We start from the raw sequence: 27,920 nt of genomic DNA on the forward strand, positions 1-27,920 counted from the left end.
CATACTGGCCGCCACTGCAATGCAGTTGAAGTATCTGCATCTAACCAATATTCTGTGCATGAGTATTATTTATGAATTTATTTATTAAAAATATTTATACCCCGTCCCTCCAGTGCACTACTGCTCGGGGTGGCTCACAACAATTAGACAAAAGATACAATAACAATAATAAAATTAACTAAATTAAACAAGCAAAACGAAGAAAAAGAGCTGTCAGATTAAAAACCCCAATCATTAGGTTCAAATTAAAACTGAAAATTATAAAAAGCTATAGAAGCTAAAGAACCTACCAGATATAACAAAAATAATAATGGAGCATTAAAAACCCTCTTTTAAAAGGTGCATTTTAAGATGTTTTTTAAAAACACTGAGGGAGGGAGCATGGTGAAGCTCTTAAGGGAGGGCGTTCCAAAGCTGAGGGGCCAACACCGAAAAGTAGGAGTATCCCCCCTTTCCATTTACATCACTGATGTATTTCTTAATTTTATTATTTAAAAACTTTCCACCCCACCTTTCCACCAAGAATGGCTTTTAAGGCGGCTGACACTTCATGTTAAACAATACAGAAATACAAATTACTACCAGCTTAAAACAATGCAACCTAAAATCCAAAATATGTAGAACAGCAGCTAAAGATATTAGCATGTCCATCTTATTGTCCAGAGACTGAGAACAGGTCAGTCTTGTATTTGTTACCAGGCCATTTGTTACTATGATGATGATGAGCATTCTGATTGTGGCACCTTTGCCTGGCATCCACAAATATATTTGTTACCCGGCTATTTGTGGATGGCAGGCAAAGGTGCCACAATCAGAATGCTCATCATCATTGTCATCATAATTTTAAAAGTCCATGCCCTTGGAAGCCACTGCCTAACTTTAAAAAGATAGAGCAGGCTCTCAGATGTTGATTTCAAAGATGTTTAGGTTCATATGTGAGAATATCCATGCAAGGGATGCTGGTTGAAAAGTTCCATACTACTTCTCGCACAATGTCATACCAGAATTCTGCAGGATACTGCTCAAAAGGTAAGATCAAGAGAGAAGCTCTAGCTTGTAATCTCCAAGAGTCAGGATGATGTTAGTCTTCTTTTCTAATTGGGTCTCGGGGTTGAAGTTTTATATGACAAAACTGGCATGCATGCAGACAAAGTTGAGCTTGGCATATCAATGAAATTTTTTTACCACAACAGGGACAGCATCTCTACCATATGCGATCACATCACATAGTGATGTGAAAAGGGCTTCAAAACACTAGTTCTTTGGCATACCTCTGATCAGTGAGCAATTAGCAACCACTCTTCAGGAGGATAGGTAGAGTGGCACGAATACTAGGAGAGCAGAACGTTTTCATTTCAGATTGCAATAATTAGATTTATTTCTATGGCTTTAGATGGAAAACTAGATACCAGTGTTTTATTCCAGCACATCAGCTGGATATCAGCTGCTTTACTCCAGCACATATATATAAAATCCGAGTCTCACTATCTCTCCAAAGCCCTGTTCAGGCGGACCAACCCTTGGAGAAGCGGTGTGTGTGGAGGACTGGACCGCGGGGCTGGTGCAGCAGCACCTCTGTATTTTGTAAACTGCTTTTGGTAAGGGTTGGGTTTTTTTAAAAAGTTCCAGATTCACAAATCCCAACATTCCACTTTGTCCCTCTGGACGAGCTGTTTTTACAGCCAAAAATAAGGCGCGAAGAAAGGCAAAACCCATCCACCCACTGCCCTACCTTCCCTTTCACAAATCAGCAGCTTCTGATCGCTATATGGGCAGACCCCATCACCCCAAATACTACCGCCCTTCCTCCAGGTACGCCCAGTCCCGCCCACCTATAATTAGAACGGCAACGTGGCTAGTTGAGTCTCGCGAGACATCCGGGCGCTGAGCCGACTCTTTTCCGCCTTCTTCTCGTCCGCTGTTGCGTGATGACGGCAGTGCGAGCAGGGGACACAGGAACTGGGCTGCAGCTGGCTGGGCAGAGTGGGAGGAGCAAGCCGTAGCCGGCCGCGAGGGGTCCGGGTGAGTCCCGTTTCTCCCCTTCCCCCGCTCACCTCACGGTAGTAACGGCAGCAGACAGCGCGCGGGGCGGGGGGGAGGGTGGGCAGACTGGGCAGAGGGAAGGAGGAAGTCCTGGCTGGAGGTGGCGGGTGACCCAGAGGACCCGAGCGGGTGTGAGCTGTAGTGCAGGGCACCGCTGCTCGCCCGCCCGCAGAAAACCGCGTCTCTCGGCTCGCCTTAATTCCAGATCGCCAACGGCCACCCGCGAGCGCGGAAGGACAAGGCCGGGCCCTTCCTTGCATGCTCTGGGGATCCTTGAGGGGAGCTGTGCCTGCCCTCCTGGCGCGGTGGCTTCAGATTGAGCAGGTCTAGGCGCAGACAGAGAGGCATTCTCGTTGACTTCCCCACAACTGTCGAAGTCTTTCCCTCCAGACGTGCCAGCTTGGCCAACTTCTGGAGTCACAATGACAGAGCAGATCTGTAGTCTGCTCTATGACAGCACCCCAGTTCCGCGGGCGTATCTGGGAGGGCTTCCGCCAAATCCGAGGCGGCTCAAACCGTGTCTTTTTGTTTCGTGTTCCAGTATAGGGTTGTGCCGTGAGGCGGTCCTGTTGGAGCTGCCTTTTAATTGTTAGGGTTAGACAGGCTTGTGGAGACAGGAACTCAATAGAGAAGTTACATGCTTTCTATAAGAGATCTCGTTTCGTTTTCATATATGATGAGCTCTTGGGAAGGGATTGGTTAGAGTTGTACAATAAATTGGGGGATCTGCAACCTGACACACTGTAACTGAGAGAATTCCTCAGAAAAATAAAAGTAGTAAACATTTCATGAAAAGCCTTTTGACGTTTGGTCAAGTGGTGTAATAGTAGAAGTGAATATAACTTAAAGTGCATATGTCTGGAATATAAATTGCATCTAGGAATCGTTTTTCTTCAATGAAATTTTTGGGCTGCTACTCTCTATTGTGCTTGTTGCAATTTGAAGTAATCTCTAATCTCCTAACATTTGTATCCCTTGCAGTATGTCATATTTCTAAAAATCAAATAACTTCTTGTCTGTATGCATTTTAAGGCTCCCATATAGTGTTTCTTTGAAGTAGCATAAATGTGTACTGTGAACATTAAAGGCCTTTGTGCAAAGAAATATATTTCTGTTCCAGACTATTATCATTATTTATATGCTGCTTTTCAACAACAACAACAAAAGGCTCTCAAGCCAGTTTACATATAAGAAGAAATAAGATGGTTCCCTGTCCATAAATGGCTTACAGTCTAAAAAGAAACATAATGTAGGCACCAGCAACAACTGTTAGAGGAATGCTGTGTGGGGCCTGGGTAGGGACAGTTGCTTCTGCTAAATATAAATGATCACCACTTTAAAAGCTGCCTCTTTGTTTAGTTTGTTGGGGTTAACTAATACCTACATCAGTGAAGGACTTGATAAACTCCAGGCACCACAGCTCCTAATTATTTAGCTGTGGCACCTACACTAGAATGTTCAGAGGCAGAGTTACTTAATAAAATAATTATCCTTGGCAACCTTGTTTTTGTTCTAAATAATCTACTTGTAAAGGGAATAAAGAGTACCTTCCTTCTTCACAATGTCAGTCACCAAGTCTGGTAATTATATCAAGTGTCCATTGTCGGGGTCCTAAATGTTTGGGCTAGCTCCTAGATCAAAAGAAAGATTTTCAAGGCCTGTACTAGGGCAAGATGTTGTGCTAGCAGTATTATCATTATTGTTATGAATAACAAAAAAAGTTCTCAAAGCAGTTTACATTAAAAAAAGGAAAAAGAGAGTTTCCTGTCCTAAAAGAATTCACAATCTAAAATTAGTATTAATACTAATAAAATTAAAAAATAAAATAAAATTAGTATTATGTCACTCTAGTTCTTTGTAGTGCAGTACTTGTATGTAGAAGTTGCTATTTTAATCACAAGTGCATGGTATGGTTGCGCAACATTAGAGCGCAATCAAATTAGTGTGGCATTAATGCTACCAGTGCTAGAAGGGTTGCACATCTTTGCGGAGCTATGTTTCCGCCAGCATCACTGTGTATATGAGTCAAAATATGCATACCTTTGTTGAAAAGTGTGTGACCTAGACTGAAACTAAGCTAAACTCTGTTGGTGTTCTAATGCAGATTGCACACACAACTGCCTATTATCTTTCACTAATCAGCACTGTGTGGCAGGACATCTGATCTGCAGTGGAAAGTAAAAGAAATAACCTACCCAACAATAAATAAACGGTACAAGACAGGTAATTTTCAGTTTGATACCCTGTTTAAAACACACTTATTTATAGAGAAGGTGAAAGGTGTCCTAAAGTTCACAGTGATGGTGTTTTTGTTTAAAAACACATTTCAGCTCTTTATATTGAAGATGTCATTTTGAAAAGTGCTTTTTGAAAAGTTCTGAATATCCTTTTAATTGGCATTGTAGAGCTGTCATTTCACACTGCCATACCCAGTGCCAAGAGCAGTTGTAGAATTGTTAAAGTTTTTTTAAAAACTCTTTTAAGTATGTTGCTGTGTGTGATAGCTTGTCATTCAAGAACAGTTTGTGTCTATATCCTCTTCCCCCCGCCCTTTGTCCCTAATCTAAACTTACATTTTGAGTGAAATAGATTTTTCTTAATAGTTTCATGGGTGATGTTAATGTTTATTTTTTGTACATGATAGAGTTCACCATGAATGGTCAGCTGGACTTGAGTGGAAAGCTTATAATTAAAGCTCAGCTGGGTGACGATATTCGTAGAATTCCTATTCATAATGAAGACATCACCTATGATGAGTTAGTGCTGATGATGCAGAGAGTTTTCAGGGGAAAACTTCTGAGCAATGATGAAGTCACAATAAAGTACAAAGATGAAGGTAAGATTTCTTCAAACTTTCAAGTGTTGCCTAACAGTCCAGAAATGTTCTTCAGCTCTTGTGATGACAGGACCCTTTCCCTCCCCAATCTGTACAGATGTGTGACCCTCCTAATGCCAGGACATTGCTGGTGATCCTCAAGAAGCTACAAGAAACAAAGGCATAAGAACATGGCAAAAGGTCTTGCTTATGTGCATCTTATGTAGCACTGTTTTGTGATTTATTAAGTGCCTAAACCTTTCTAGGCACTGGACATAGATTTAAAAATGTCTCTGACCCTGCCAGCAGTTAGAGTTTAATACGGTGTTTCTCAGCCTTTTCCAACTAGAGGCACACTCGAATTAAAAACAAAAGTGGAGTTATGCTCCTCCTTGATTTTTATTTTGCTTCCTTTCTCCTCCAGCCGCGTGTCTTGAATGCATCACTTCTGACTCATAAGGGGACTAGTCAGCTTCAAAAGTGGGCAGTCAGTGTGGCACAGCAGTGAGTGTGCTGTAGAACCCTGGTTGGAGGAACTCTGGTCTAAGAGGCATGATACAAAAGGGGGGAAAGGACTGAGGGAGCAAAGAAGAACAAGCAAATGCATTTATCAAAACGTTCAAGTTACACAGTGACCAGATAGACTGGCCAATGAAGAGCAAGAGTTCCAGGAGTGGAGAAAATAATTGGTAATTTGTTTAGCTGAGCTGCTGAAGTGATTGAGTTGCAGACGTCTCTTTATGTAGTAATGTTTAGCTTCCCAACAATGTTACATACAATGATGACTTATATCCTGCATTAAAAAAAAAAGTTTTCAAAACAGTTACATTGCACAAGAATAATATTAAGAGGGTTCTCTGTCACCAAAGGACTCACAGCCTAAAAGGGAACACCAGGTCAACAGCAGCTGGAGACATGCTGTACTGGGGTTGAATAGGGCCGGTTCTCCTCCTCCTGATAAATATAATCACTATTTTGAAAGGCGCCTCCTTGCCCAGTTATCAGGGATATGCTTGTGAAACTATGAAGATGGTGTTGAATTGTTTATACAATGTGGTAGGGTTGCCACAGCAACAAACACTTCACCTGTGATGTTTTGACTTTTTCTGGGGCAAAAGCAATGGTTAAATACATGTTGAAAGAGGGATGGCCTTCTCCTAAAAGAGACGGAACTTCAGTCAAGATTTGGGATTGATACAGGGCAATCTCCTCTCTCAGGATGGGAGAGCCAGAGAAGCCGTAACTTGTATAAAGAGATGGGAGGGATGTAGCACTAAGACTTGGGGAAATCGTGAAGTTGTGCTTTCATCAGCTGAGGGGCAGGCTCTATAAGGCTTATAAAACCACAAGGGTAGATTTTGCCTGGAAGCAGGTTGGTGTGGGGACTGCCTTAGACTGAAGAGACGCTGGCATTTCCAGGGGAAAGTAGGGCACTAGCTGTTGGGATGCTGCAGCTGTCCCTGCTGAACTCTGTCAGCAGCCTCAAGGCCCCTTTCAGAGCTTCATACTGGAGGCTCCTGCCACAGGACTAGGAGGAAGCTGTGCCATTTCAGACACCTGGCTGTACTTCAAGGGTCACTAATTTGTAACAATAAATAGTGGCTGCCATCCAGACTAACTCTGCCAATGTGCCAGAGTTTTCCATCACATGGCACTGGGTGTGGGTGTCATTTTCAACAGTCCTTCCCTTTCCTCTGTAGCTGTCTGTGCCTCTTCAAATCATGTTTCCAAGGGTCCCCAGCCCATGGATGTAGTTTGGGGATGCACAAGTGGCTGCAAAGGGAAGAGGGCAGGAGGCTCACCAAAAAGGACACTCACACACCAGTGCACAGTTAGTCTGTTGGCCACGGTCTTTTGCCTGTGTGCTTGTAGCTTTCATAACAATTGGAGTCTGGAAGGAAAATGCAAAAAGCTGTGTAGTGGTTGTGTGACTATGAAGTAAATCTTTAACCTATTATCTGATCGATCTTGTTTGATACTGAAATTAGAAGAACCAAGCAAGTTTTCTAACTTCTATATGTGTGTTGATACTAAATAGTAGGACTACACGTGTTGGTAAATTTGGATTTCTGGCACTGGAAATTTCTGCCCCCCCCCCCCCCCACCAGGAGGCATCAGAACATGGGGCAAGTTCTACATGGGGTAGTGCGATGGTGGCCCTATAAGTGCCCATCCAACACTGGTATTAGGCAGTGCAGCAGTTCTTGGGAGCTTGTGGGGGCGGAGAGCAGGTGTGGTGCAGCACAAGCTGGAAAGCCCAGGCTGCTGGGAGGATGCTTGGGCATCTGTGGATGGTAATTCTGCTGAGTGTCCTCCCAGCAGCCATGTGGGCTTCCTAGGCTGCCCTGCATCATTCCCTGCCTGCCCCCACAAGCTCCTGAGAATTGCTGCATTGCCCAGCTGCCCCTGTGCCAGTGCTGGGTGGGCAGTTAAAGAGCAACCACTGCACTACCTAGAGCACTTGCCCAATGTTCTGCTGCTTCTTCGTGGTGGGGCCAGGGATTTCTGACATCAGAAATCCACATTTACCAATGCACACAGTCCTGCTAAATGGCTTCTTCTGATATCTGCTGTATGAAACTGCATAAATACTACTAGTAGTGGAATAAATGTGAAGGTATTTTTTTTAACAGGTCATTGGCTGGTACTGCAAAACTCTTTTACTTCTAGTTGGGTATTTTGTTTTTTACTACTCCCTTTCTAAAACTTAGTGATACTTTTAAAATCATAATTGGAAGTGTCCTTTTTTGACGAAATCCAAACTTCTCTCCTGTGGATTCTCTAGGTTAACTTTGGGATTCTCCCCCCCCACTTTTTTTTAGATTGGTACAGATAGATGGGCACAGATAGGTTTCATGTACATTCCAAGACTATACTTGTATTGAACCTTGATCTAGTATGGGTTGTCCTTTTTGGGCAAGTGGTACTCTGATGTTATCTGGATTAGGGAGGTCAAACAAGTTTCTCCTGTTTCTGCAGTCTAATCCAGGGTAGGGCACATTTTCCCTGTGCACCCTGTCCCTGGTGTAAAGTGGGAGAGCATGTTGGCACCCACTTGCTAAGTGCCTTCTGTCCAAACAAGCCCAGAGTTCTCTCTACACTGTGGAGGCTGTTCTTGAAGCAGATAGTCATCTGTTATTTATTTCTTATGTTTCTATACTGCCCCATGCAAAAATGTCCCCGGGCAATTGACAATCTAAAAAGCCATTAAAACATTGACACAGTTAAAACAGTACAGATAAAATAGCTAAAACCCAAAGCTTTAAAACCATAAATTAAAAGCCTAACTAAACAGGTATTTTTTCACGTCTGTCTTAAAAACATTCAGAGAAGGGGAAACTCTAAATTCATTAGGAAGCGTGTTCCAGGGCAACTCTAGAAAAGGCCCAGAGGATATTCTAGAAAAGGCCCAGTTCCAGGACAACTATAGAAAAGGCCTGGTTTTGAGTCGCCACCAACCGAGCTGGTGGCAACCACGACCGGACCTCCTCAGATGATCTTACTAGGCAGCGAGGTTGAGAAAGAAGGTGTTCTCTAGAGGTGTGACAGATGCTTTTGCTCCTGGCTCTGTTGCACATGGTCACCTTAAGTGGCGCAGCAGGGAAATGCTTGACTAACAAGCAGAAGATTGCCGGTTCAAATTCCTGCTGGTACTATATCAGGCAGCATTGATATAGGAAGATGCTGAAAGGCATCATCTTATACTGCACAGGAGGAGGCAATGATAAACCCCTCCTTTATTCTACCAAAGAAAACCATAGGGCTCTGTGGGCTCCAGGAGTTGAAATCGACTTGACGGCACACTTTACCTTTACCTGTTGCACGTGAGATGGTTATCCCTAAATGAGAAGCAATAAGCAAGATTGTTTCTTGCTGCTTTGGAACTCCCTGGGGTGGGGGTGGGGAATCTTGAATCCAAATTCAGATTTGTTCTGTTCAGGTACTTCTGGGAGCTGGTTGTAGATCTCTCCAGTAGCTCCAAACTGAGCAAACATGTGGTCTATCAGAAGGTGGGGTGAGCGGGTGATGCGTAGTGTCAGGGAGCAAATTCTGAGATTCAGTATCCAGTGCTGTTAGGCGCACACTGAAAATGTTTTAGATACTGGGTTCAAGTGAACATATGCTTTACATCTTTTCCAGGATTGCTATATGGATACTGTTTTAGTGCATATGGATAAGTCTGAGGGAATTGGGGCAGGCAAAACAAAACTGTGGGCGCCAGGAGTTGAAATTGACTTGATGGCACACTTTACCTTCTCTACTGATGCCCAGAATTCTAGATTGTGTTTTCTTGATGGCTCGCAACTGCTTATGTTCTTGTTTGGTGCTTAGCTTCTTACTCTGGCTTTGAAGTGCTCCTCACACAGTCTTTAGTTGAAAGCAATGTTTTCTGTACTCTCAATGTATCTTCGTAAATGTAGTTTCTGCATATCTCCATCACTTGATGTAGGCATTTCACTCTTGATGTATGTAGTAGTATCCTATTCAGTTTAATTTTAAACCAAAAATGTGGCATTTACTTTTGACTACTTCTCTATGCGAATGGCTACAGTATTGTTTTGAGGGCATGTGAGAAATCAAAACTTCCCTTGGTAGACATGAGCAGGAATTCTTAATGTGGGAATTCCCCCCCACCCCCCAGATGTATATTTTGGGAGTAGCAAGTTGAGTTATAAGCCACCTAAAGGCTCAGCGGGGAAGTAACCTGCCTAGGGAGCATGAGGCTGCTGGTTCGAATCCCCACTGGTATTGGGCAGCAGAGATATAGGAAGATGCTGAAAGGCATCTCATACTGCATGGGAGATGGCAATGGTAAACCCTCCTGTATTCTACCAAAGAAAACCACATGGCTCTGTGGTCATCAGGAGTCAACATCAACTCAACAGAACAACTTTACCTTTAAGTTGAGTTATGCACATTTTCTGGCTAAGTCAGAACTGAATTTCCCTTCTATATGATGCTTTTAGTATAAATTGCTAAATTAGATACTTGCTTTTAGTATAATTTTATGATTATGTGTACTGGATCTGATACCTAACTCTCTTTAATTAACAGATGGAGATCTTATAACAATCTTTGATAGCTCAGATCTTTCCTTCGCAATTCAATGCAGTAGGATACTGAAACTGACGTTGTTTGGTAAGTACAAATGCTTCTGCGGGTTTTGACCTTTCTGCACAGTCTTTTGAGTATGAGAAAGGAGTGTTCTTCTGTTTCCCCATTTCACTCCTTAGTGGTCACCTTTCATTTCCCGTCATTCCAGTCTTGTAGCAATTCAGAGAAGTGCAAGTGGTACAAACCATTTTGTTGCTCTGGAAAAGTGCACTGAATTTTAATGGGTCAATCTGTAGTTGGTGTATTTAAATGGGTTAGAAAAAAAGCCTACAAGGTGCTTTTATTGACAATATGTCGGTAAGCACAGTATCCTAGGAAATCAAGCTGTTTTTAATATCCATTTTACAGTGAATGGGCAACCAAGGCCTCTAGAATCCAATCAGGTGAAATACCTCCGCCGAGAACTGATAGAGCTTCGCAACAAAGTGAATCGGTTGCTGGATTGCTTAGAACCACCTGCTGAGCCAGGGCTTTCGACCAGCCTCCCTGAAAATGGTAAGTTGGCAACTTCTGCTGTAAATCATTTGCTTGAACATTTGCTGCAAAGTGTGCCTGCACATGTTCATATGCTCTTGTATGTATCCACATCCTCCCCCCCCACCTAACATGTGCTCCCGATTTCCCTTTGAGAACATAACACTTAGGATCATTTCTTAAAAATAAAATGTCTGAATGCTGTTACCATTTGTATAACTTATGCTGTGAGCAGGGGCATAGCCAGCCCGCCAGTGGCGTGTGTGTGGCCGCGGCGGGCACCCCGATAGCCCCACCCCTGCGTCTGATGTCAGACACGGGGTGTGTGGTCTGGCTCCCGAATGGAGCCTGGAGGCTCCATTCGGGAGTTGAAGCTTAACTGCTGAAGGGGCCACGCGGCCCCTTCGGCAGTTAAACTAAGGCTGGCGCTGCCTTCGCAGCACAGCCCAGGAGCGGCTCTTCCCTGCAGGGAAGAGTCACTCCTGGGCTGCATTGGGAAGGCAGCACCAGTCTTAGCTCCTGAAGGGGCTGTGCGTCCCTTTCAGGAGCTAATTAGGCTGGCGCTGCGTTTGCAGGGAAGGCTGGCAGCGCCAGCCTTAGTTTAGCTCCCAAAGGGACCACATGGCCTCCGCTCGGGAGCTAAACTACTGCCCCTGCGTCTGACATCAGACGGGGGGCGTGTCAGGGCCGCTCTCACGGCCCCTGATTGGTCACCGGCCCGAGTTCTTTGAACCCGTTGGCCCAATGGTGACTCTGCCCCTGGCTGTGAGTTGGGATGAAAATCTAGATATTGTGTCTAGCTGAATATAGAGCAGGGCTGTACAACTTGGACTCTCCTGAAGTTGTTGACCAGCAACTCCCATACTCCTTGACTATTGACCAGTGTGGCTGGGGATTATGGGAGTTGTAGTCCAAAAACAGATGGAGGGCTGAAGTTATGCTTATAGACCAAATTTACTGGAGTGAAGGTAAAAATTATGCAAAGTTGAGATCTTAGTCATGCTATACAATAAGTGCTCTTAAGAATGCTTATATTAAATTTAATGTTGGTTACTAGTCACCTTAAGTGGCACAGCAGGGAAATGCTTGATTAACAAGCAGAAGGTTGCTGGGTCGAATCCCCGCTGGCATATTTCCCAGACCATGGGAATCACCTATATCGGGCAGCAGCGATATAGGAAGATGCTGAAAAGCATAATCTCAAACTGTGCGGGAGATGGCGGTGGTAAGCCCCTCCTATATTCTTCCAAAGAAAACCACAGGGCTCTGGGCACCAGGAGTCGAAATCCATTTGATGACACACTTTACTTTTAATGCTGGTTACTATTGTGTGCTGAGATCAAATAACTTGTTCAGCTTATCACATGCCTGTTGTTCTTGTCCAGATGGGCTTCCTTCAGATTTTACCGCCCACAGATTGTACCTGTGGAGGAATTGGGAGTGGGGCTTGTGTTGCTTAGTCCTTCCATTGTTTGAGAAAGTGCGATCAGCATTCATCAGTGGATGATGGGCAGTGAGCCCCTCCAGCCTTTATCTGACTCTTTGTGACTCTGGGCAGGCCCTGTAATTGTTCACGTGCCTCTCTGGTCTACTGCTCGTTATACCCTCAATTTGGCAGATTTCCAGTCTTATTACTCAAGATTTTATATATTTCTGCTACCTTTTAACCTTATTACAGTTTTATGTTGCCTTTTATGTCTTTTACTTCTACTATCGCTCAGGCATTGAGGCCCTCATGCATACTATTTTTAGTCCTTTTAGTATTAGTCCTTATGTTCTTAATTTTAATTTATAATTTCTATATGTAATCCTTTTTTATCTAATCTCACTTTTAACACATAATCACTTTTACATTTTAACACTGGCTTAGTATTTTTAGCATTTTTATGTGTATTTTATGTGCAAGCACCTTTTATCTAATCTTACTCTTACCATGTAATCACCCCTATACTTTATGCTGGTCTGAGACCTTCATAAAGATTTATTTGATTTTGAGAAAGCAAATGGCTGAACTGGAAGATTCTATGAGTGTTTGAATGCAGGATCTCCCTGATTCTGGGAGTCTGAATTTGACTATGTCCCCATGTTATGTATGCTTCAAGAGCAGCTGAAAATGGTCTATCTACATAATACTAATTTCTCACCATTTTCTGAAGTGATAGTTCTACACAATAATTTCTCACAACTTTCTGAAGTAATAGGCATGAAATATTGGAACCATTCAGTGCCATTTAGCAGTAGGGATGTGTACAGAACTAGTACGGCACTCTCTGTTCAGAAGGGCTTATTTCTGAGTAAGCCTGCCCAGAATTACAGCATCTTTTCCCTCCAGTTCTCCAATAAACTGTCAGCATTTCCCTCAGGCCTCAAAAATACCTTAGTATCCCTTTGCCCACCCCACCACTGTCAGAATGGTGACGGTAGGGCTGCATTTGACCTGTGATAAGAAGGTCCTATTGATTTCTATGGACTAGGCCACTCAACACCTGATTTATTAAAAAAACCAAAAAACACCAAAACCCACTGAGGTAATCTCAGTGAAATTTTGCCTGTTTAGTACCGAAATATGGCAGAATATGCCAAAATATTTATGAAATCATATTCAATCACTCCTAACTCTTAACTTATAACTCTTAACCTTGAGTGGGGAGGAGTCTTTGTTCTTAGAGTGGAAATTGTCATAGAGATGTTCAATATTTTTCAAATCGGGATCACTCTGTCAGGAGAAATCTCCCATATGAGAGCTGTTTTGCACTGTGCTAATCTCGATGCAGTGCTGTACTTTCCCCAGTGCTGCAGGGGCAGATCTTTAAGAGAAACAGCCTTGTCAAACCCCAGAGCCATCTTGGAAGACCACTGTGAAGTCCTGTCCTTTTCCAGGGCTTTCCCCCTAGAGCTCTATGGGGATAGTGCAACTGTAATCCTTCCCAGCACTATCCCCATAGATCTCTAGGGGGAAAGCCCTGGAAAAGGACAGTACTTCACAATGGTCTTCCAAGATGGCTGTGCGGTGTGGCATGTATGTTAAGGCACAACCTTAGGTTCCAATTTCCCAGCTTTGTGGAGCAAAAACCAGACTGAGATAATCTTTACTCAGGTCTTAAACCGGCAGGTTTTTTGACTTTCAAATATTGCTTTAGGTTCAGTTGTCTCTTAAACTATGCCTGAGTGAAGCATCCATTAGTGTTGATTGCTAAAGACCTGTGTGAATTTTTTTGGCCTATGAAAATGTTCTGTAGCTGGCATAAAAACCTAATGTTTATTAAAGTTACCAATAAGTGAAATTTTATATAGCCAAAAGGGAAGATTTTAGGCAAGGCAAACTTCTAATTTGAAAATATTTGTCTAGAAAATGACCTGTATCGTCAACTCATATATCCTCTCCAAGTATGTCTGTCCAAGACTGAGTGTATATAGGCAGCTGTAGTTATCAGAACTGACCATATAATTAATGACATGTACTTGTTTCAGCCCCTCTTTTGCCAAATCCAATTGAAGATCTGCATTCCTGACGTGTGTGTGTGTGTGTTTGTTTTTATACAGTATACAAAGGGAGAAATTAAAGCATTGATTAATTTTGCCACCTGCAAAATAACTGTCTTTTACTGGCTGGCAAGTCAAATAAACTTGACATGCTTCAATTGTTCAGTTGACTAAAGTCATTCATCAAAAATGAAAGCACGTGATAGTGAGTACAGGACGCCCTCTTTTTTGGTGTGGGCTTCGTTCTTGCTGGAAGCTAAGAGTATGTAAACTGCAAATAAAGAACTTCCTATGGGAACCCAGGGGTTAGGTTTTAAAAGGGCTTTAAATAAAAAGGTTTTAAAAAAGCAGAAATAAGAATAAAGCACCTTGCTCCCCAAATCCAAATTTTTGTGAATATTCTCGGGGAAGAATTTTTTTTAAGAGCCACAAAATGCCTCTGTGCTGCAAAATGGTGGCCGTAAATCATATTAGAGGTCATTTCTGGCTGCTTGGGAACAGCAGATAGGCATATTTGACTTTAAAATACCCACAAAAACACCCAAACCCATTAATAAAGAAACTGGGGTTCTGACTCAACCATGGATACACAAAAGCGTGATCCATGACACCGCAGATAGCAAGGGCCTCCTGTACCATGTTCTTGTTTTGCCACTTGCATATATGTTGCTTATGGAAGAATTAGTGGTTGTGAAAGCAAATAGTGAAACTTGATTTTGCTTGTTAGAATTCCAAGAATCCTGAAATGTTTTTTTAAATCTTAGCTTTTCTGGGTGCAGAAGGAGATTTTGATAGATGGTGGTAGAAGTTTTGATTTGGCTTGTGAAACAAGCTGTACTATTCTTTGTTGAAATAAACTGTATTCCAGCCAAATCAAGGGCTCTCACACTTTTTGTCTTACAGATGTTGCAGAGGGTAGGGAAGACAAGCCTGCTGCTACTGATTCTGCTGTCAAGCCTTCTACTCAAGTTATAGCAGCAAGTATGTCTGCTTTTGATCCATTAAAAAATCAAGATGAAATCAACAAAAATGTCATGTCAGCATTTGGGCTGGCAGATGATCAGGTGTCGGGTAAGAATATATATTTTATTGAAAACCTTGTTGAAGTTTGAACCTTTGAGAATCAACCATACATCATCTTTCAGGGCTGATTGGATTTAAACCAGATCAATTTGAATAATTTTAAATCACTTTACGGAAGGACTCAATTTTAATTCAGGAAGATTCTATTTAATCAGCATTTTCTGGTAAAAGTACACTCTTGCTGTCATATAACCTTAATACATATTCAGGGGTAAATGTAGGTTTCATTTTTAGAAGGTAGGTGCACACATCTAATAATGCTGTTTCATTCAGGCAACTACGTTTTGCATTTCTTTGTTGCACAGTTTGCATTTCATGCAGGTACAAGAACCTGTGCCTGCATTTCATGCAGGTACAGAAACAAAAGATTCCCAAATGGGGTCTCCTTTATGGCCTGCTGCCATGTGTTTCCATTCTACAATGGAGAATACCGTCATAAAAGGACTCCATGAATATGCTCTGTTCACTTTCGATTTCCCTTCCCTATCCAGACTCCTCCTCCTTGCTCAGACCCCACCCCCCCGCAATCCTCTATTCATTCATGGGCCTTCTTTAGTCCGATTCAGACATTAAGCTGTATGAGTGTACAGATGTCTGTACACATGTTTATGTGAATGACTGTACCTGGGTTCATTTTAAAAGTGAACCTGGATACAGGCCCTTTAAATGCATGGTACAATTAGGAGGTGTACCTGCGTTCAGCATAACATGTTAATGACTGTACCTCTGTACAGACCTGCACCTGTGTACACTGTGCACTCATATGAGTGTTGAACATAACATCTGAATTGGCCTGATGTCTTTGCATTTGTTGTGGGGGGAGGGGGCATGGGCTTGACTGCATAAGTGGGCTGCATGTACACCACCTGCAGAATAGGATTTATCAGGTCTGATATATCTCATCCCCATATACTGCTGTTAACATGTTCATAGAATATAATTAGAAGTTATGATTAACATTCATAGTGATATCTTTTTATGAATTATTTTTAATTAAAATTAGATTTAAATTTTAAAAATCTGATTTTTAAACTATTTTTCAAAGAAATCATAGTGTTTTTTTAAATCAACCCTGGGATCTTGTAGAACGAGTATGAGGGGAATAGACTTCTTAAAAATTACTGTTAAAACATTTGTGACAATTAAGCCAGAATACATTACCAATACTAAATATGATATTGACAATTAATTCCCAAGGTGAAATATTGTTAGTGGGTTATTGGTATCACATTAGATATGTATGTTCTTATATGACATGATGAAACCTTATATAGGACCAAGAAGTGTGTGTGATCTTAGACTAAAATGACATAAGGTATGATGTGGCATTTCTGTATAGTATGCCTCTGTACCCATATCAATAGCACAACTGTTTCAGGAAAGCTTCCTGTGAGCTTCAGAAGTTCATATATACTCTGATGAGGTATATCTGAGCTGTCGGTTACTGACCGGGAGTGGGTGTGATGAAATGGTGCAGGACTACTCTTGTGCAAATTGGCTTAGAACTCTTTGGAGCTCTAAGAGAGGCAGTTAGAGAGTGACAGAAGTTGGAAGTGAAGTTCAGTGAGAGTGGGTCTGGGTGGGAACAGTCTCAAAGAGGAGGAGTTCTGAGACTCAAAGGATAAGACAATCTAAAAGAAAGGATTGGGTTATTGGGACAGTGCAATAAAGATGGGGTTGTGAAGTACAGTTCTGGGAAGGAACTGGGTTCAAAGGTGAAAAGCCTTAGATAGTATGTATAAAGTAAGAGCTGTAAGAAGTTCAAATCATCAACTCTGTAACCATCAAGATGTCAGCCCTACTAATCAATAATGAAACATAGTAAAAACCTCAGATAACATCTTTAAATAAATATTCTTGTTTTGTTTTAAAGTACATCTGACTGAGTGATTTCTGTAACAAACCCTCCTCACGTCTGCAAAGCCATGTTATCAGGGTAAAGAAACCGACAAAAGTTACAGAGTTTTCATCGTATAATTGGTGGCAGCGGAAATATAAGCAGACTTATTCAAGCCAAAGTAACATTGAGTGTGAAAAACCGCTGAAAATAAACTTTACATACGTGCCTGACTCAGCCCCAACGCTACAGAGGGATTTTACAGTCATGGCGGACAGCTCGTTGAAAGTGTCGACTCAATGTGTGGCCACTGTGTGGCTGAAAAAGGCCAATTCAATTCCATGCTTGGAATCCTTAGGATGGGGATTGAAAATAAAACTGCTGATATAATGCCCTTATACAAATCTGTGGTGTGGCCACATTTGGAGTACTGTGTATGGTTCTGGACACCATACCTCAAAAAGGACATTATGGAACTGGAAAAGGTGCAGAAGTGGGCAACCAAGATGATCAGGGATTCAGAACACCTTTCTTATGAGGCACAACTACAACACCTGCAGCTTTTTAGTTTAGAAAAAAACAACTGAGGGGCAACATGACCGAGGTCTATAAGATTATGCATGGTGTGGAGAGGTGGATAGGGAGATTTTTCTCCCTCTCATAACTCTAGAACCAGGAGTCATCCCATGAAACTGATTGTCAAGAAATTTAGGACCAACAAAAGGAAGTACCTTTTCACACAATGCATAATTAACTTATGGAATTCTCTACCACAGGATGTTGTGATAGCCTCCAGCCTGGATGGCTTTAAAAAGGGCTTAGATCAGGGCTGCTCAACTTTGGGCCTCCTGCAGATGTTGGCCTACAGTTCCCATAATCCCTGACTATTGGACACTGTGGCTGGGGATTATGGGAGTTGCAGTTCAAAAACAGGCTTGGCTTAGATCAATTCATGGAGAACAAGTCTATCAGTGGCTACTAGTGTGAGAACTATAGGCTACCTACAGTTTAAGAGGCAGGATGACTCTAAATACCAGTTGCGCGAGAGGGCGTGCTCTTGGGGCGTCTGGTGGGCCACTGTGGCATCTAATGGGCCACTGTGTGAAACAGGATGCTGGACTAGATCGACCTTGTGCTTGATCCAACAGGGCTGTTCTTATGTTAAGTGTTTAGCTTAGCAAATTGTAGCTGGATAACTTGTATGCTGGTATGCTCCAAGTTTCAGCTTGCATTTCCTTCAGGTCTCGATTTATTATGGCGCTAGATCACTACGTACTGATGATGTGAAAGTTATATAAAGACTTGCAGAGGTCTGCTGCCGGTTGCCCAGTGTGGATACCTTGCATTTGTGGAAAACACCATTGCTTGATTTATAATGTACAACGGTATGGAAGTGTTAGATGCAGCTTGAATATTTTGTTTAAATTCTGAAAATATAGTATCTTTGTTGTGAAAGATTAGGCATAACAGTCCTGATGGTTGCATAGAAAAGTCTGAAAATGAGTGCAGTGTGTTTGAAAGGCAAAGAGTTTCCAAATGGAATATTTTCATGGTTTTTTAGTCTCTTCAATGTTAAAATTTAACACTACCAGTCAGGAGAATTCATTTGGGGTGAGAGACACCTGTAATACAAAATGACAAAGTCCTGAATACAATATGTAGCTTGTAGAGTCTCGCTAAAGGAATTAAAATAGCCTAGGGGCTGTGCTCCAACAGCTGACACATCCGTGCATGATCATAATGCAAACAATTACATAGGAGAACCCTGGCACTTTGTGACTTTGACACCTGAGGTGGGGAGCAGGAGATTCAGCATTCCTGCTGCTTGTGGTATGATTTGTACATGAATGTAAACATCACGTGAAAAGACCAAATACCACGAGAGAAGTGCAACATCTGCATTAGCTCCAAGTTATTCACTCTTGTGTTAGAACAAATAATTGTGTAGGAGATACGTTGAACTGACAGCGCGTCTCATCAAAATCTAATTCTAGCTTTAGATCCAGTTATTGGAACGGATTTATTTAATATAAAATTAACCCTGTGCAAGATGCATTAAGCAGACTACCACTGTACTGATTAATTGCACTTTGATCTGATGGTTAGAGGAAGCAGCCAGATGACCATTTTAGCATACAGCTGTCACAAGATTTGAATTGGCTACATGCTCAGGCCCTGCTTTGGGCTATATAAATTTGGCCCTCCAATTCTATAAAATCTGGAAATATTGGGGGTCTTCTCTGTGACTTTATATTTCTGAAGGGCCAAAGGAGTAACACTTCCCTTTGCACTGCTATGACATTACCTCAAATTGGCACTGGAAGCATAATAACTATACAAATCTAATGGATCCTGCAGAAGCCTGCCTGTAGGAGGGAAATCATCTTTACACAATTTTCCTGTCTTCTAATTGCAGTACAAATATGTTCTTGGAATGGAAACAGATTTCTATTAGACTGGGCAGTTTTGCACTGTGTAAAAAGAAAATCTATATAGATTGTCATATGGATAGATTGTCACACACCCTTCACTGTATGGCCATAAACTTAAAAGCTGCTCTTGGGAGGATAATTATGTTGCTTTTCACCATCATGGGTAAAGCTGAATACATTCGTGTTATGGCCATACATACTGGTATTGCAGTAATCTTGATGGCACCTGAGAACTTTCTCCAGGTACTGCCTGAAGTGCTGTAAAAAGTAGCTTAAACAGAGATCTGTTGGGATAGTAGACATAAATGTATCCCATTCGGTGATATTGCATCCAAGTCCTGGAAAATTTAACTTCTGTATGCACCTTAGAATATGGAAATTACTAATTTGGAACTTAGATGATCACTTGGGTACATTAGCTGAAGGAGTCTTTGCACTGGTCATAAGAGCTGCTAATTGGACTACAGTGGCCCACACAATGTGCAAGGTCAATGCTAGCATTCTTGATCTGCTGGTGCTGAAGCCAGCCTCAGTGGTGTTGCACACCTATTTAACACAGCGCATGCCCACACTTGCGCAGCAGAACTTATGCTGGAAGCTCCCAGTTCTGCTGTGTAAGCGTGGGTGTGCAGTTTTAAATAGTTGCACAATTTCGCTGGGGCTGGTTTCCGTGTGTGCAGCAGCAGCAGCAGCATTGGGTGATTGCAAATGCTGGCGTTGCCTTGTGCATCATGGGGCCCAGTGTGTTTATGTAGCTGGAGAGACTGTACTAGCTTCTAATGAAAAAAGGTGGGGCAAAGACCACCCTGTAGAAGTTGTATGAAATGGCATAGGCTTGTGAAGGAACAAGCTGAGCAGAACAGATATACTTCTCAAGCTGTAGGGCTAAAATGGGGAAAAAAATGGATTATTGGATTCACATGTTAAAACATCTTGAACTTTAGATCAATGTCCTGTAGAAGACTGCATCCAGATAGAACTTTAAACACTCGTCTAGTTATGGATGTTAGTAACATTTGTGTGTATATTAATGGGGACTTTTACTTTCCAGCTATACTTTAAATACATATTGTGCCTTTTGCTTGGATAATTCAGAACATTTTGAATAAAAAGTCTATTTTTGGATTTGTTCCCCCCACCTCCCACAAGCTTAAAATAGTTAGCATCCAAACAGCAGAACTCTTGAAACAGATATTTTAAATACAGAAACCAACAGTGGGCCAGTTCAGACAAATGCTAGCCATGACACGTGATCAGGATGGGATTGTGCTGAGAACACGGCATGCGCCCATCCTGACATTAGTGGAGGGTGTCATGATGCAGAGTCAGGGCATCCCTTAACCGCATGAGGGGGTTTGTTTATCTGAATCACCCCTCTATGTGTGCTCCAAAACCCTGATGCTTCCCTCACATAATTAAGGGATGCCCCAACAGCGCATTGGGACATCCTCCAGTGACCTCAGGGCACTTGCACGCTTGGTGTGACCCCATCCTGTTCGTGTGTTACTCGTGAGATCAGGCCATATGGCTTAGTAAAAGAAATGTATCTTTGTTCCCCAGACCAGTTACTGATATCTTAATTAAATATATAGCCCATGAGCAATGCCAGATTTCACAACAAAATTTAGAACCTTGAATCCAGGTGACATACTAGATGATCTGATATTAGGCCTTTTAAATCTTGAAACTTAATGATAAAGCATACTTTTGTGTCTGTGCTGTTTTTTCGAATATGTTCTTTTTCTTTCTTAGGACCAGCTAGTGCCCCCGTAGAAGATGGCTCTGGGACACCTGACAGCATCACTTCTTCATCCTCTGCAGCTCACCCACCTGGTGTCCAGCCACAGCAGCCACCATATGGAGGAGCTCAGCCTAGTCAGATGGAAGGTGAGCTTTACTTGCACTCCCTTAACCTGCTGGCAGCATTACTCTTTGGACCTGTCTGTGACCTTCATTCCTGCAGCTCTACTACCCTTAGTTTCTTGCCTGCTTGGACTGCTTAGCGTATTCTCTCTTGCCTCCCTGCCAAATCGCCTCCTTCCTTTATGTGATCTGTCCTCTCTTTAGATATTTCTTCAAAATGTCTCTCTTCTGTTGGCCCTTGGCTTAGCTGCTTAATCCTCATACCCAGTTGTAACCAAGCCTATGTGCACGTGACTGCATCTGCTCACAGTCATTCTCTGCTAGCCTTCTGTCTCCTCTCCCTTGCTGTCTTTCCCCGTTATCACAATTTAGATTGTAAGCTCCTTGGGGCAGGGACCTGTCTTTTGTTACTCTGTAAAATGCCAAATCACAATAATATGAAGGTCTCAGGTTGGTTTAACGTAGTGATCCCTGAATAAACAAACATGTGCATCTGAGCTAACTTTAAATTTAGAAAAGTCTTTTTGGATTATGTAAGCTTTAAAACACTAGGTGGTGCTATAGATTTCAATCACAAGCATGGCAGTTTGTGAAGTGAAAAATAAGTATTGTGTTTATTTTCTGTATTATTGCAGCCATTTAAAAGCTGCTGTGACATAACTAATCTTTTAAACCTTGTTTTAGCAATATTGTCAGCTCATTATAGCATTAGAAACATCTAATTAGCATTTAATTAAACCAATACACTAGATGTGCACATAGAACCTTGTTTTACACAGCACTGTTTGTTTATATATCTGCTAGGTGCTGTACAGCTATAAAATGTTTACCTTAAAGGTTTACAGTACAGTTTCCATTTCAATAAATTTGTTGGTGCCTTAAGAGACTTGCACTACAAATAATCAGGTATACAAGGAAGGAGAGTCACTTCCAGAATAAAAGCCCTTTTCCCCATTTGCCTGTACTAGACTTCCACCCATGGGAAATCCTTTTTTTCTTTCAAAGAACATTCCTCTTTTGTTTATGGACCCTCCCACGAAAACCCAAAATGTTTCCCAAACCATCTTAATCATTACAAGCCACTATCCTTCTCCCAACCATATCTGGATAACACATATGTGATTACTTATTTATCTAACATATTTTTCTACTGCCCCAAACTTGCGTCTCTGGGTGGCTTACAACAAAGTATATATAAGAAGCTAAATTCTTGCCACATTAGATGAAAATAGCTTTCTATTTTCAAATCCAACTTTCTCCAGGAAAAAAATACTCAGATATAGTAACTTCTTGGTTTTGTTTAAAATAAACAATCCTAGCCTTAAGAGTAGTGTATTGGGCAAGTAAGGCTGAGCTGCAAATATTTTAACTTTTAAAAGTTTTTTAAATTTAAATTGGTAGGCCAGATATATCAACAGTATCCACAACAGGCTGGATATCCTGCTCAACAGCCACAAGCTCAGCCTCAGCAACAGTATGGTATGCAGTATCCAGGTAAGCAGGTGGTAGGTACTTGAGAATTGCTGTACAGTACAAAGCATGATTACTTAGCTGCGGCTTTAATATGTGAATGTTTTCCTTGTTCTAAGTCCTCAGAGCAAACCAATTTTCACTTTTCTATGAAGTGATCCCTGATAGTGGCTGAATATGCAACCATGGTTAGGGCCAATACTGTGGGTCTCTTCCAAGCAGTTACATAATTCACAGTTCTGGTCCGCTTCTGGGCCCAATTCAAAATAGTGATGTGCACAAACTGGTTCACAGGCCATGCTACAGGCCTGCAAACTGGTTCACAAGTGGCCTGGTCCGGTGGTCCGACACCGGGGGGGGTCACTTTAAGGGCGGGGGGGTTTGCATTTTCCCCTCGATCCTCTTTCCCCCCTCCAGTGCTCCAGTTTTGAGTAAAAATTTTGGCGTGGCAGCAGTCCTCTCTGCCGCCCCTGCCCCCTTGTTGTCTGCCCAAACCGGAAGTAACTGCCGCACATGCGCGCACCGCTGACATGTTCATGCGCGCCGCACACGTCACTGTGATGTGTGTGGTGGGCGTGCGTGCCAGCAGTGCACGCATGTGCGGCAGTTACTTCCAGTTTGGGCAAACAAGAAGGGGGCAGGCGCGGCAGGGAGGACCGCTGCCGCCCTGAAATTTTTACTCAAAACTGGAGCGCTGGAGGGGGAAAAGCAGCGGGAGGGGTAAGTACAACCCCCCCTGCCCTTAAAGCGACACCACCCCCCTCCTGGCGTCGGACCGCACCTCTGCTGTCGTGCACAGCACTAATTCAAAATACTGGTTTATTCCTTTAAAGCTTTCAGTGGCTTAATACCAGGTTACTTGAAGGACCCTCTCTTTCCATATGAGCCTGTGCCCACTCCCCAAGAACAAGCAGGGAGGCCCTTCATATCTTGCTGACATCTGAGGTATGGTTGGCAGACGTGTGTGTGTGTGTGTGTGTGTGTGTGAGAGGGCCTTCACTGTGGCTGCTAGTTAGACTTTCAAGCTCTCTCCTGCGGGAGGTTCATCTTGCCTCCTCTCTAAATCTGATTGTCTTGTGAAGACTTCACCTTCTGACAGGCAATTGGCTGGATGGCTTTAACTGGCTCCCTGGAGATAATTTTGTTGCTGCTGCTGCTCTTCCGTCTCTACTTAGTCTCTCTCGTATTTTGTTTATCGTTTGAAATGATAGAAGTGGAAAGACAGGATTTGTGTGTCTGTATGCTCCTGATGCAGCCCCTACATGGGAGTGCTTCATGGAAAAGTGGCTCTGATGTGGCTGCTTCTACATTTCAGTGTGACCTTGGTGCCCATATATATATCCTACAAAGGTTATTGCCTTGGATGCATTGCAGTTCTACCCACTCTTGGTTGGGGATTCTGCCCAAAAGCTTCTGTATGGTGAGCAAATAGGATGCATTGTTATAAAAATGGTTGGGGTTTTGTGTTAATGCAAGAAGCATTAAAATAAATTTCCTGCTTGAGGTTTTGCTCACTTCCCCTGATTGGCCTCTAGAAAGCATCTGGAACTCTTCAGCTGTGGTAAAACTAGTCAAATACTCATTCTCTTAGTTCTCAAGTTGGGTGAGTTCTAGGAAAGTTACAACACTTTTTTCTTTGATGAAAATTTGCATCCAAGTGTTTACATTCAGCTTGAATACTGAGCTATATATATAAACTGCTGTGTAGATTTGTATTCCTATGGGAATAGTATTGAGGCCTAGCTCCTAGAAACGAATTAAATTCACTTCCGTCTGATATCGAATTGATTTATGTATTGCTCTATGCCACAGGCTCAGAGTAGCTTATAGCAGTTTTTCTAAATGTTCATAGTTCTTTTCCCAGATTACCTGTCAGATTACCAGCAAAGTTGCTATTTCTTCTGTCAGTGGTTAATTTTGTGCAGTGTCTCCTCTGAGTTTTGTCTTATAAAGAAGCAGCAGTTCTGTTCTTTGGTCTTCACATATGGCCTTTGGTAGTAAAAGGCTGCATATATGTTGTTACTAGGTAATAGATTTTGTTGCTCGGAATCCCCACTTACCAGGTATTCTTGGGGTGGCTCAGTCCAGCCATACTAAAACTCCAAGCTTGTTGGTGTTCCTGTCTTAAAACAGCATGTTCCCATAGTAAATTTTGAGCTCAAGTTCCAGGTGAGTTCAAAATTTACTCCAATGCATTCTTCAGTCCTTGCTTTATATATTTAGGGTTCTGCCTTTTTAATAATTGATTATCTGGTGTTTAATGCTAACAGGATTCCAGTCAATGGAGAGGTTTCATTGCAAGTAGCTTCAGGTGTGTGTCCTTGTACTAATGAGGGCAGTGGCTGGAGGTATTTTCTTTGTTCTGATCTATCTTAGGCGAATTTAATAATTTCAAGCTGAGAATAAAGCAAAGCCTGAATATGCATGAATTTTTAAATGCAGATATATTCACTGGTGTCATACTTTAGGAAAGGAAGATCAAAACATTTCAGGAATACTTAATCCCCTACATTACATTCAAGATTGTTCTCATGTTTGATTTCATTCATTAGGTTGAATTTAATCTATTTCAAGAACTTTTTTCTTTGGAAGGAGCTTTAACTTGTTGGTTCACATATGTATGTTTTTGTCACTTGATTATTTTCTGATTGCTGGTTCATCAAACTGTGGATATGATTGAAAAGCTTTATGTTGGGAGTCCGTTTTTGGCAGTATGAAAACTCTCTAGTACCTCTTTCACATACGCAAGTCACCATTAACTACAGTCAGCCAGTGGTGAACATGCCTATGTGAACCATCCTTTAGAGTACTGCTGTTTGACAGCGTTTCCCCTTTTGTGTACCAGACCCTGTTTGTGTGTATTCAGAATGTTAAAAACTGCAATTCATCTTTCCCCCACCCACTTGTGTGCAATGTATACTTTAGCCTTGGCCTGGAATATCTAACTTTTAAGAAAACAGTCAAGTGAATGCTTGTTTTGTTACTTTCACCTAATGTGTTGCTGTCTGATTTGGCTCTCTCAGCAGGCTACAGCCAGCAGACTGCTCCTCAACAAGCACAGCAGTTCCAGGGATATAATCAGGCCGCATCACAGGCTCCAGCTCCTGGCTTTCCTGGCCAGGCTCAGCAGCTGCCAGCTCAGCCGCCTCAGCAATACCAGGCAGGTGCTTATCCACAGAACTACACAACACAGGCTTCCCAGTCTGCCAGTTATAACATGCCCCCAGCTTCCCAACCTGGCATGGCTCCAAGCCAGCCAGGTGCCTATCAGGCAAGACCAGGCTTCACCCCACCGCCTGGAACTACCATGACACCCCCTCCAAGTGGCCCTAATCCTTATGCACGCAACCGCCCTCCCTTTGGTCAGAGTTATACCCAGCCAGGTCCTGGCTATCGATAAGGAAGCTGTGCTGCTGAAAGACCCCCAAGCAGCTGTTGATGCTATTCCATCCATACAGACTTCAAAGGTTCTTTAACAGAAATACAGAAACTAATGAAAGGCAGAATATTCTTTGGTATCACTGTTGCTGTTTAATTTGCTGGGATAAACGACCAAATGAATCTTGTTTCCTGCTTTAAATCTTATTGGCTTTCTAGTTTAATATTGGTTCCTTTGGAAACACTACCTAAATGTTTGTAAAGTAATGACATTCTAGCCTGCCATATTAAACTGCTAGGTGAAAATCTAGGTGACCTATTTGGCTTGTTTTTACTAATAAAACATACTAAATTAGACCCACCTGTTTAAAAACTAGGTATAATGTCTAAATTGTAACATGCACAATGAAAGTGAATAAAATATTCAAACAGTCGTCTTATTGTTTAACTGCTGAGCAGTGTGTTTATAATACCACATGTCTACTTACAGTAGACTCATTGGGGTGTGTGTATGATAGAGTTCATTCACATTATTTCTCAATATAAGCAGTCATTACTGTCCCAAGACAGAACAAGTTCTAGTAAGCACTATTTGGTTCAAAATCGAGGTCCGCACGTTAGATCTCTTGCACCTCAAAATGTTCATGTGTCTGCCATCTTGGTTTGGGGTGGATGACATCATTACAAAAAATGACACCGTTGAGGTGTCCCTGTGTGTCACTCACTACAACTATACCAAATTTGGTTCAAATTGGTTAGACAGTCCTCAAGTTAGTGCACTTGTGCTTCAAAAATTCACATGTCCACTTGGGGTGGATGACATCACAAACTATGCCATTGAGGTGTTCCTGTGTTTCACTCACTGCAACTGTAACCAATTTGGTTCAAATGGGTTAGGCAGTCCCCACATTAGCCTGCTTGTGCCTCAGATGTTCATGTGGCTGTCATTTTGAATTGGAGTGGATGACATCACCACACACCATGCCATTAGGGCATCCCTATGTGTCCCTACAGCTGTAGCAAATTTGGTTCTAATTGGTTAAGTGGTTCACAAGTTTGGCCATTTCCACTTCAAAAGTTTACATGTCCACCATCTTGAATGGGTGTGGATGACATCACAAACTACACAGTTGAGGTGTCCCTACAGCTGTAGCTGATTTGGTTCATATTGGTCCAGGTGCTGCAAAGTTGGACACATGGACACAGACAGAAAGCTGGGTGATCTCATAAGCCTACTGGAAAGTAGGCTAAAAATGTGAGTGAATGATGAACATGTAAACTGAATAAACACAGATCTAACTCTTGCCAATTAGCTGAAGAAACAGCTGAATCTCCATACATTATAATTGTCCATTGTCCACATGAGCACTGTTAATGGAACTGCTCTGGGGTGACTGGTGAACACCCCTAAATGCATTTGGGCTTATGTGGAGGAATTAACAAGCTAAAGTGGAGCAGTCCCACGTCAGAATAAATTTGTGCAAAGTTCTGATCTTGGGGAAATGAACTGACAGGTTGAAGTTCAAAATCAAGTAAGGTTTTATTTGAAAGTTTAGGGGTACATTGGAATAAGATTAAAGCAATATTACTACTAAAAATATGTTACAGAGATAAACCAAATGACTTGCGAAGAGGCAATTAAGCTTGGTGTCCAAATTAAATGACTTCCATGCTGGCTAGAGAAAAAAAGGCTTCAAAGAAACAGGTTTTTGGATTTAAGAAAGAGCAGGGATAGGAAGAGCCCAGAGGGGTGCAGTGATTATACAACCTCGTCCTTCTGTTTAGTGGTGAGTGGACCTTGGGGCTCTGGCACAACTGCAGGACCTCTTTCCTCAGGCATGGAACTGGGAGGCAGCAGTGGAGAAACGACCACAGTTCAGGGGTTAGGCAGCAAGGGTAAATCCAAAAGGTATCTTCTTGTGTAGCC

The 27,920-nt window shown here is 42.2% G+C and overlaps 1 protein-coding gene across 7 annotated transcripts; it reads left to right on the top strand.

Moving 5' to 3' along the window:
* Window positions 1-1,865: 1,865 nt before the first annotated feature.
* TFG (trafficking from ER to golgi regulator) lies at window positions 1,866-26,426 on the top strand. Of its 7 annotated transcripts, none has more exons than XM_053310550.1 (9): window positions 1,866-2,022; window positions 4,148-4,266; window positions 4,688-4,879; window positions 9,914-9,997; window positions 10,322-10,468; window positions 14,834-15,001; window positions 21,035-21,169; window positions 22,547-22,639; window positions 25,639-26,426. In XM_053310550.1, the coding sequence occupies exons 3-9, from the start codon at window positions 4,696-4,698 to the stop codon at window positions 26,013-26,015; spliced, it is 1,188 nt and encodes a 395-aa protein (XP_053166525.1). In that variant the 5' UTR covers window positions 1,866-2,022; window positions 4,148-4,266; window positions 4,688-4,695; the 3' UTR covers window positions 26,016-26,426. The 7 variants fall into 7 exon arrangements, with proteins under 7 accessions (XP_053166525.1, XP_053166530.1, XP_053166531.1 ...); XM_053310555.1 differs by having other exon boundaries at window positions 25,642-26,426; XM_053310556.1 differs by having other exon boundaries at window positions 14,834-14,911.
* The last annotated feature ends 1,494 nt before the right edge of the window (window positions 26,427-27,920 follow it).

Source organism: Hemicordylus capensis, chromosome 3 (assembly GCF_027244095.1).
Source record: "Hemicordylus capensis ecotype Gifberg chromosome 3, rHemCap1.1.pri, whole genome shotgun sequence".
Taxonomy (NCBI): domain Eukaryota; kingdom Metazoa; phylum Chordata; class Lepidosauria; order Squamata; family Cordylidae; genus Hemicordylus; species Hemicordylus capensis.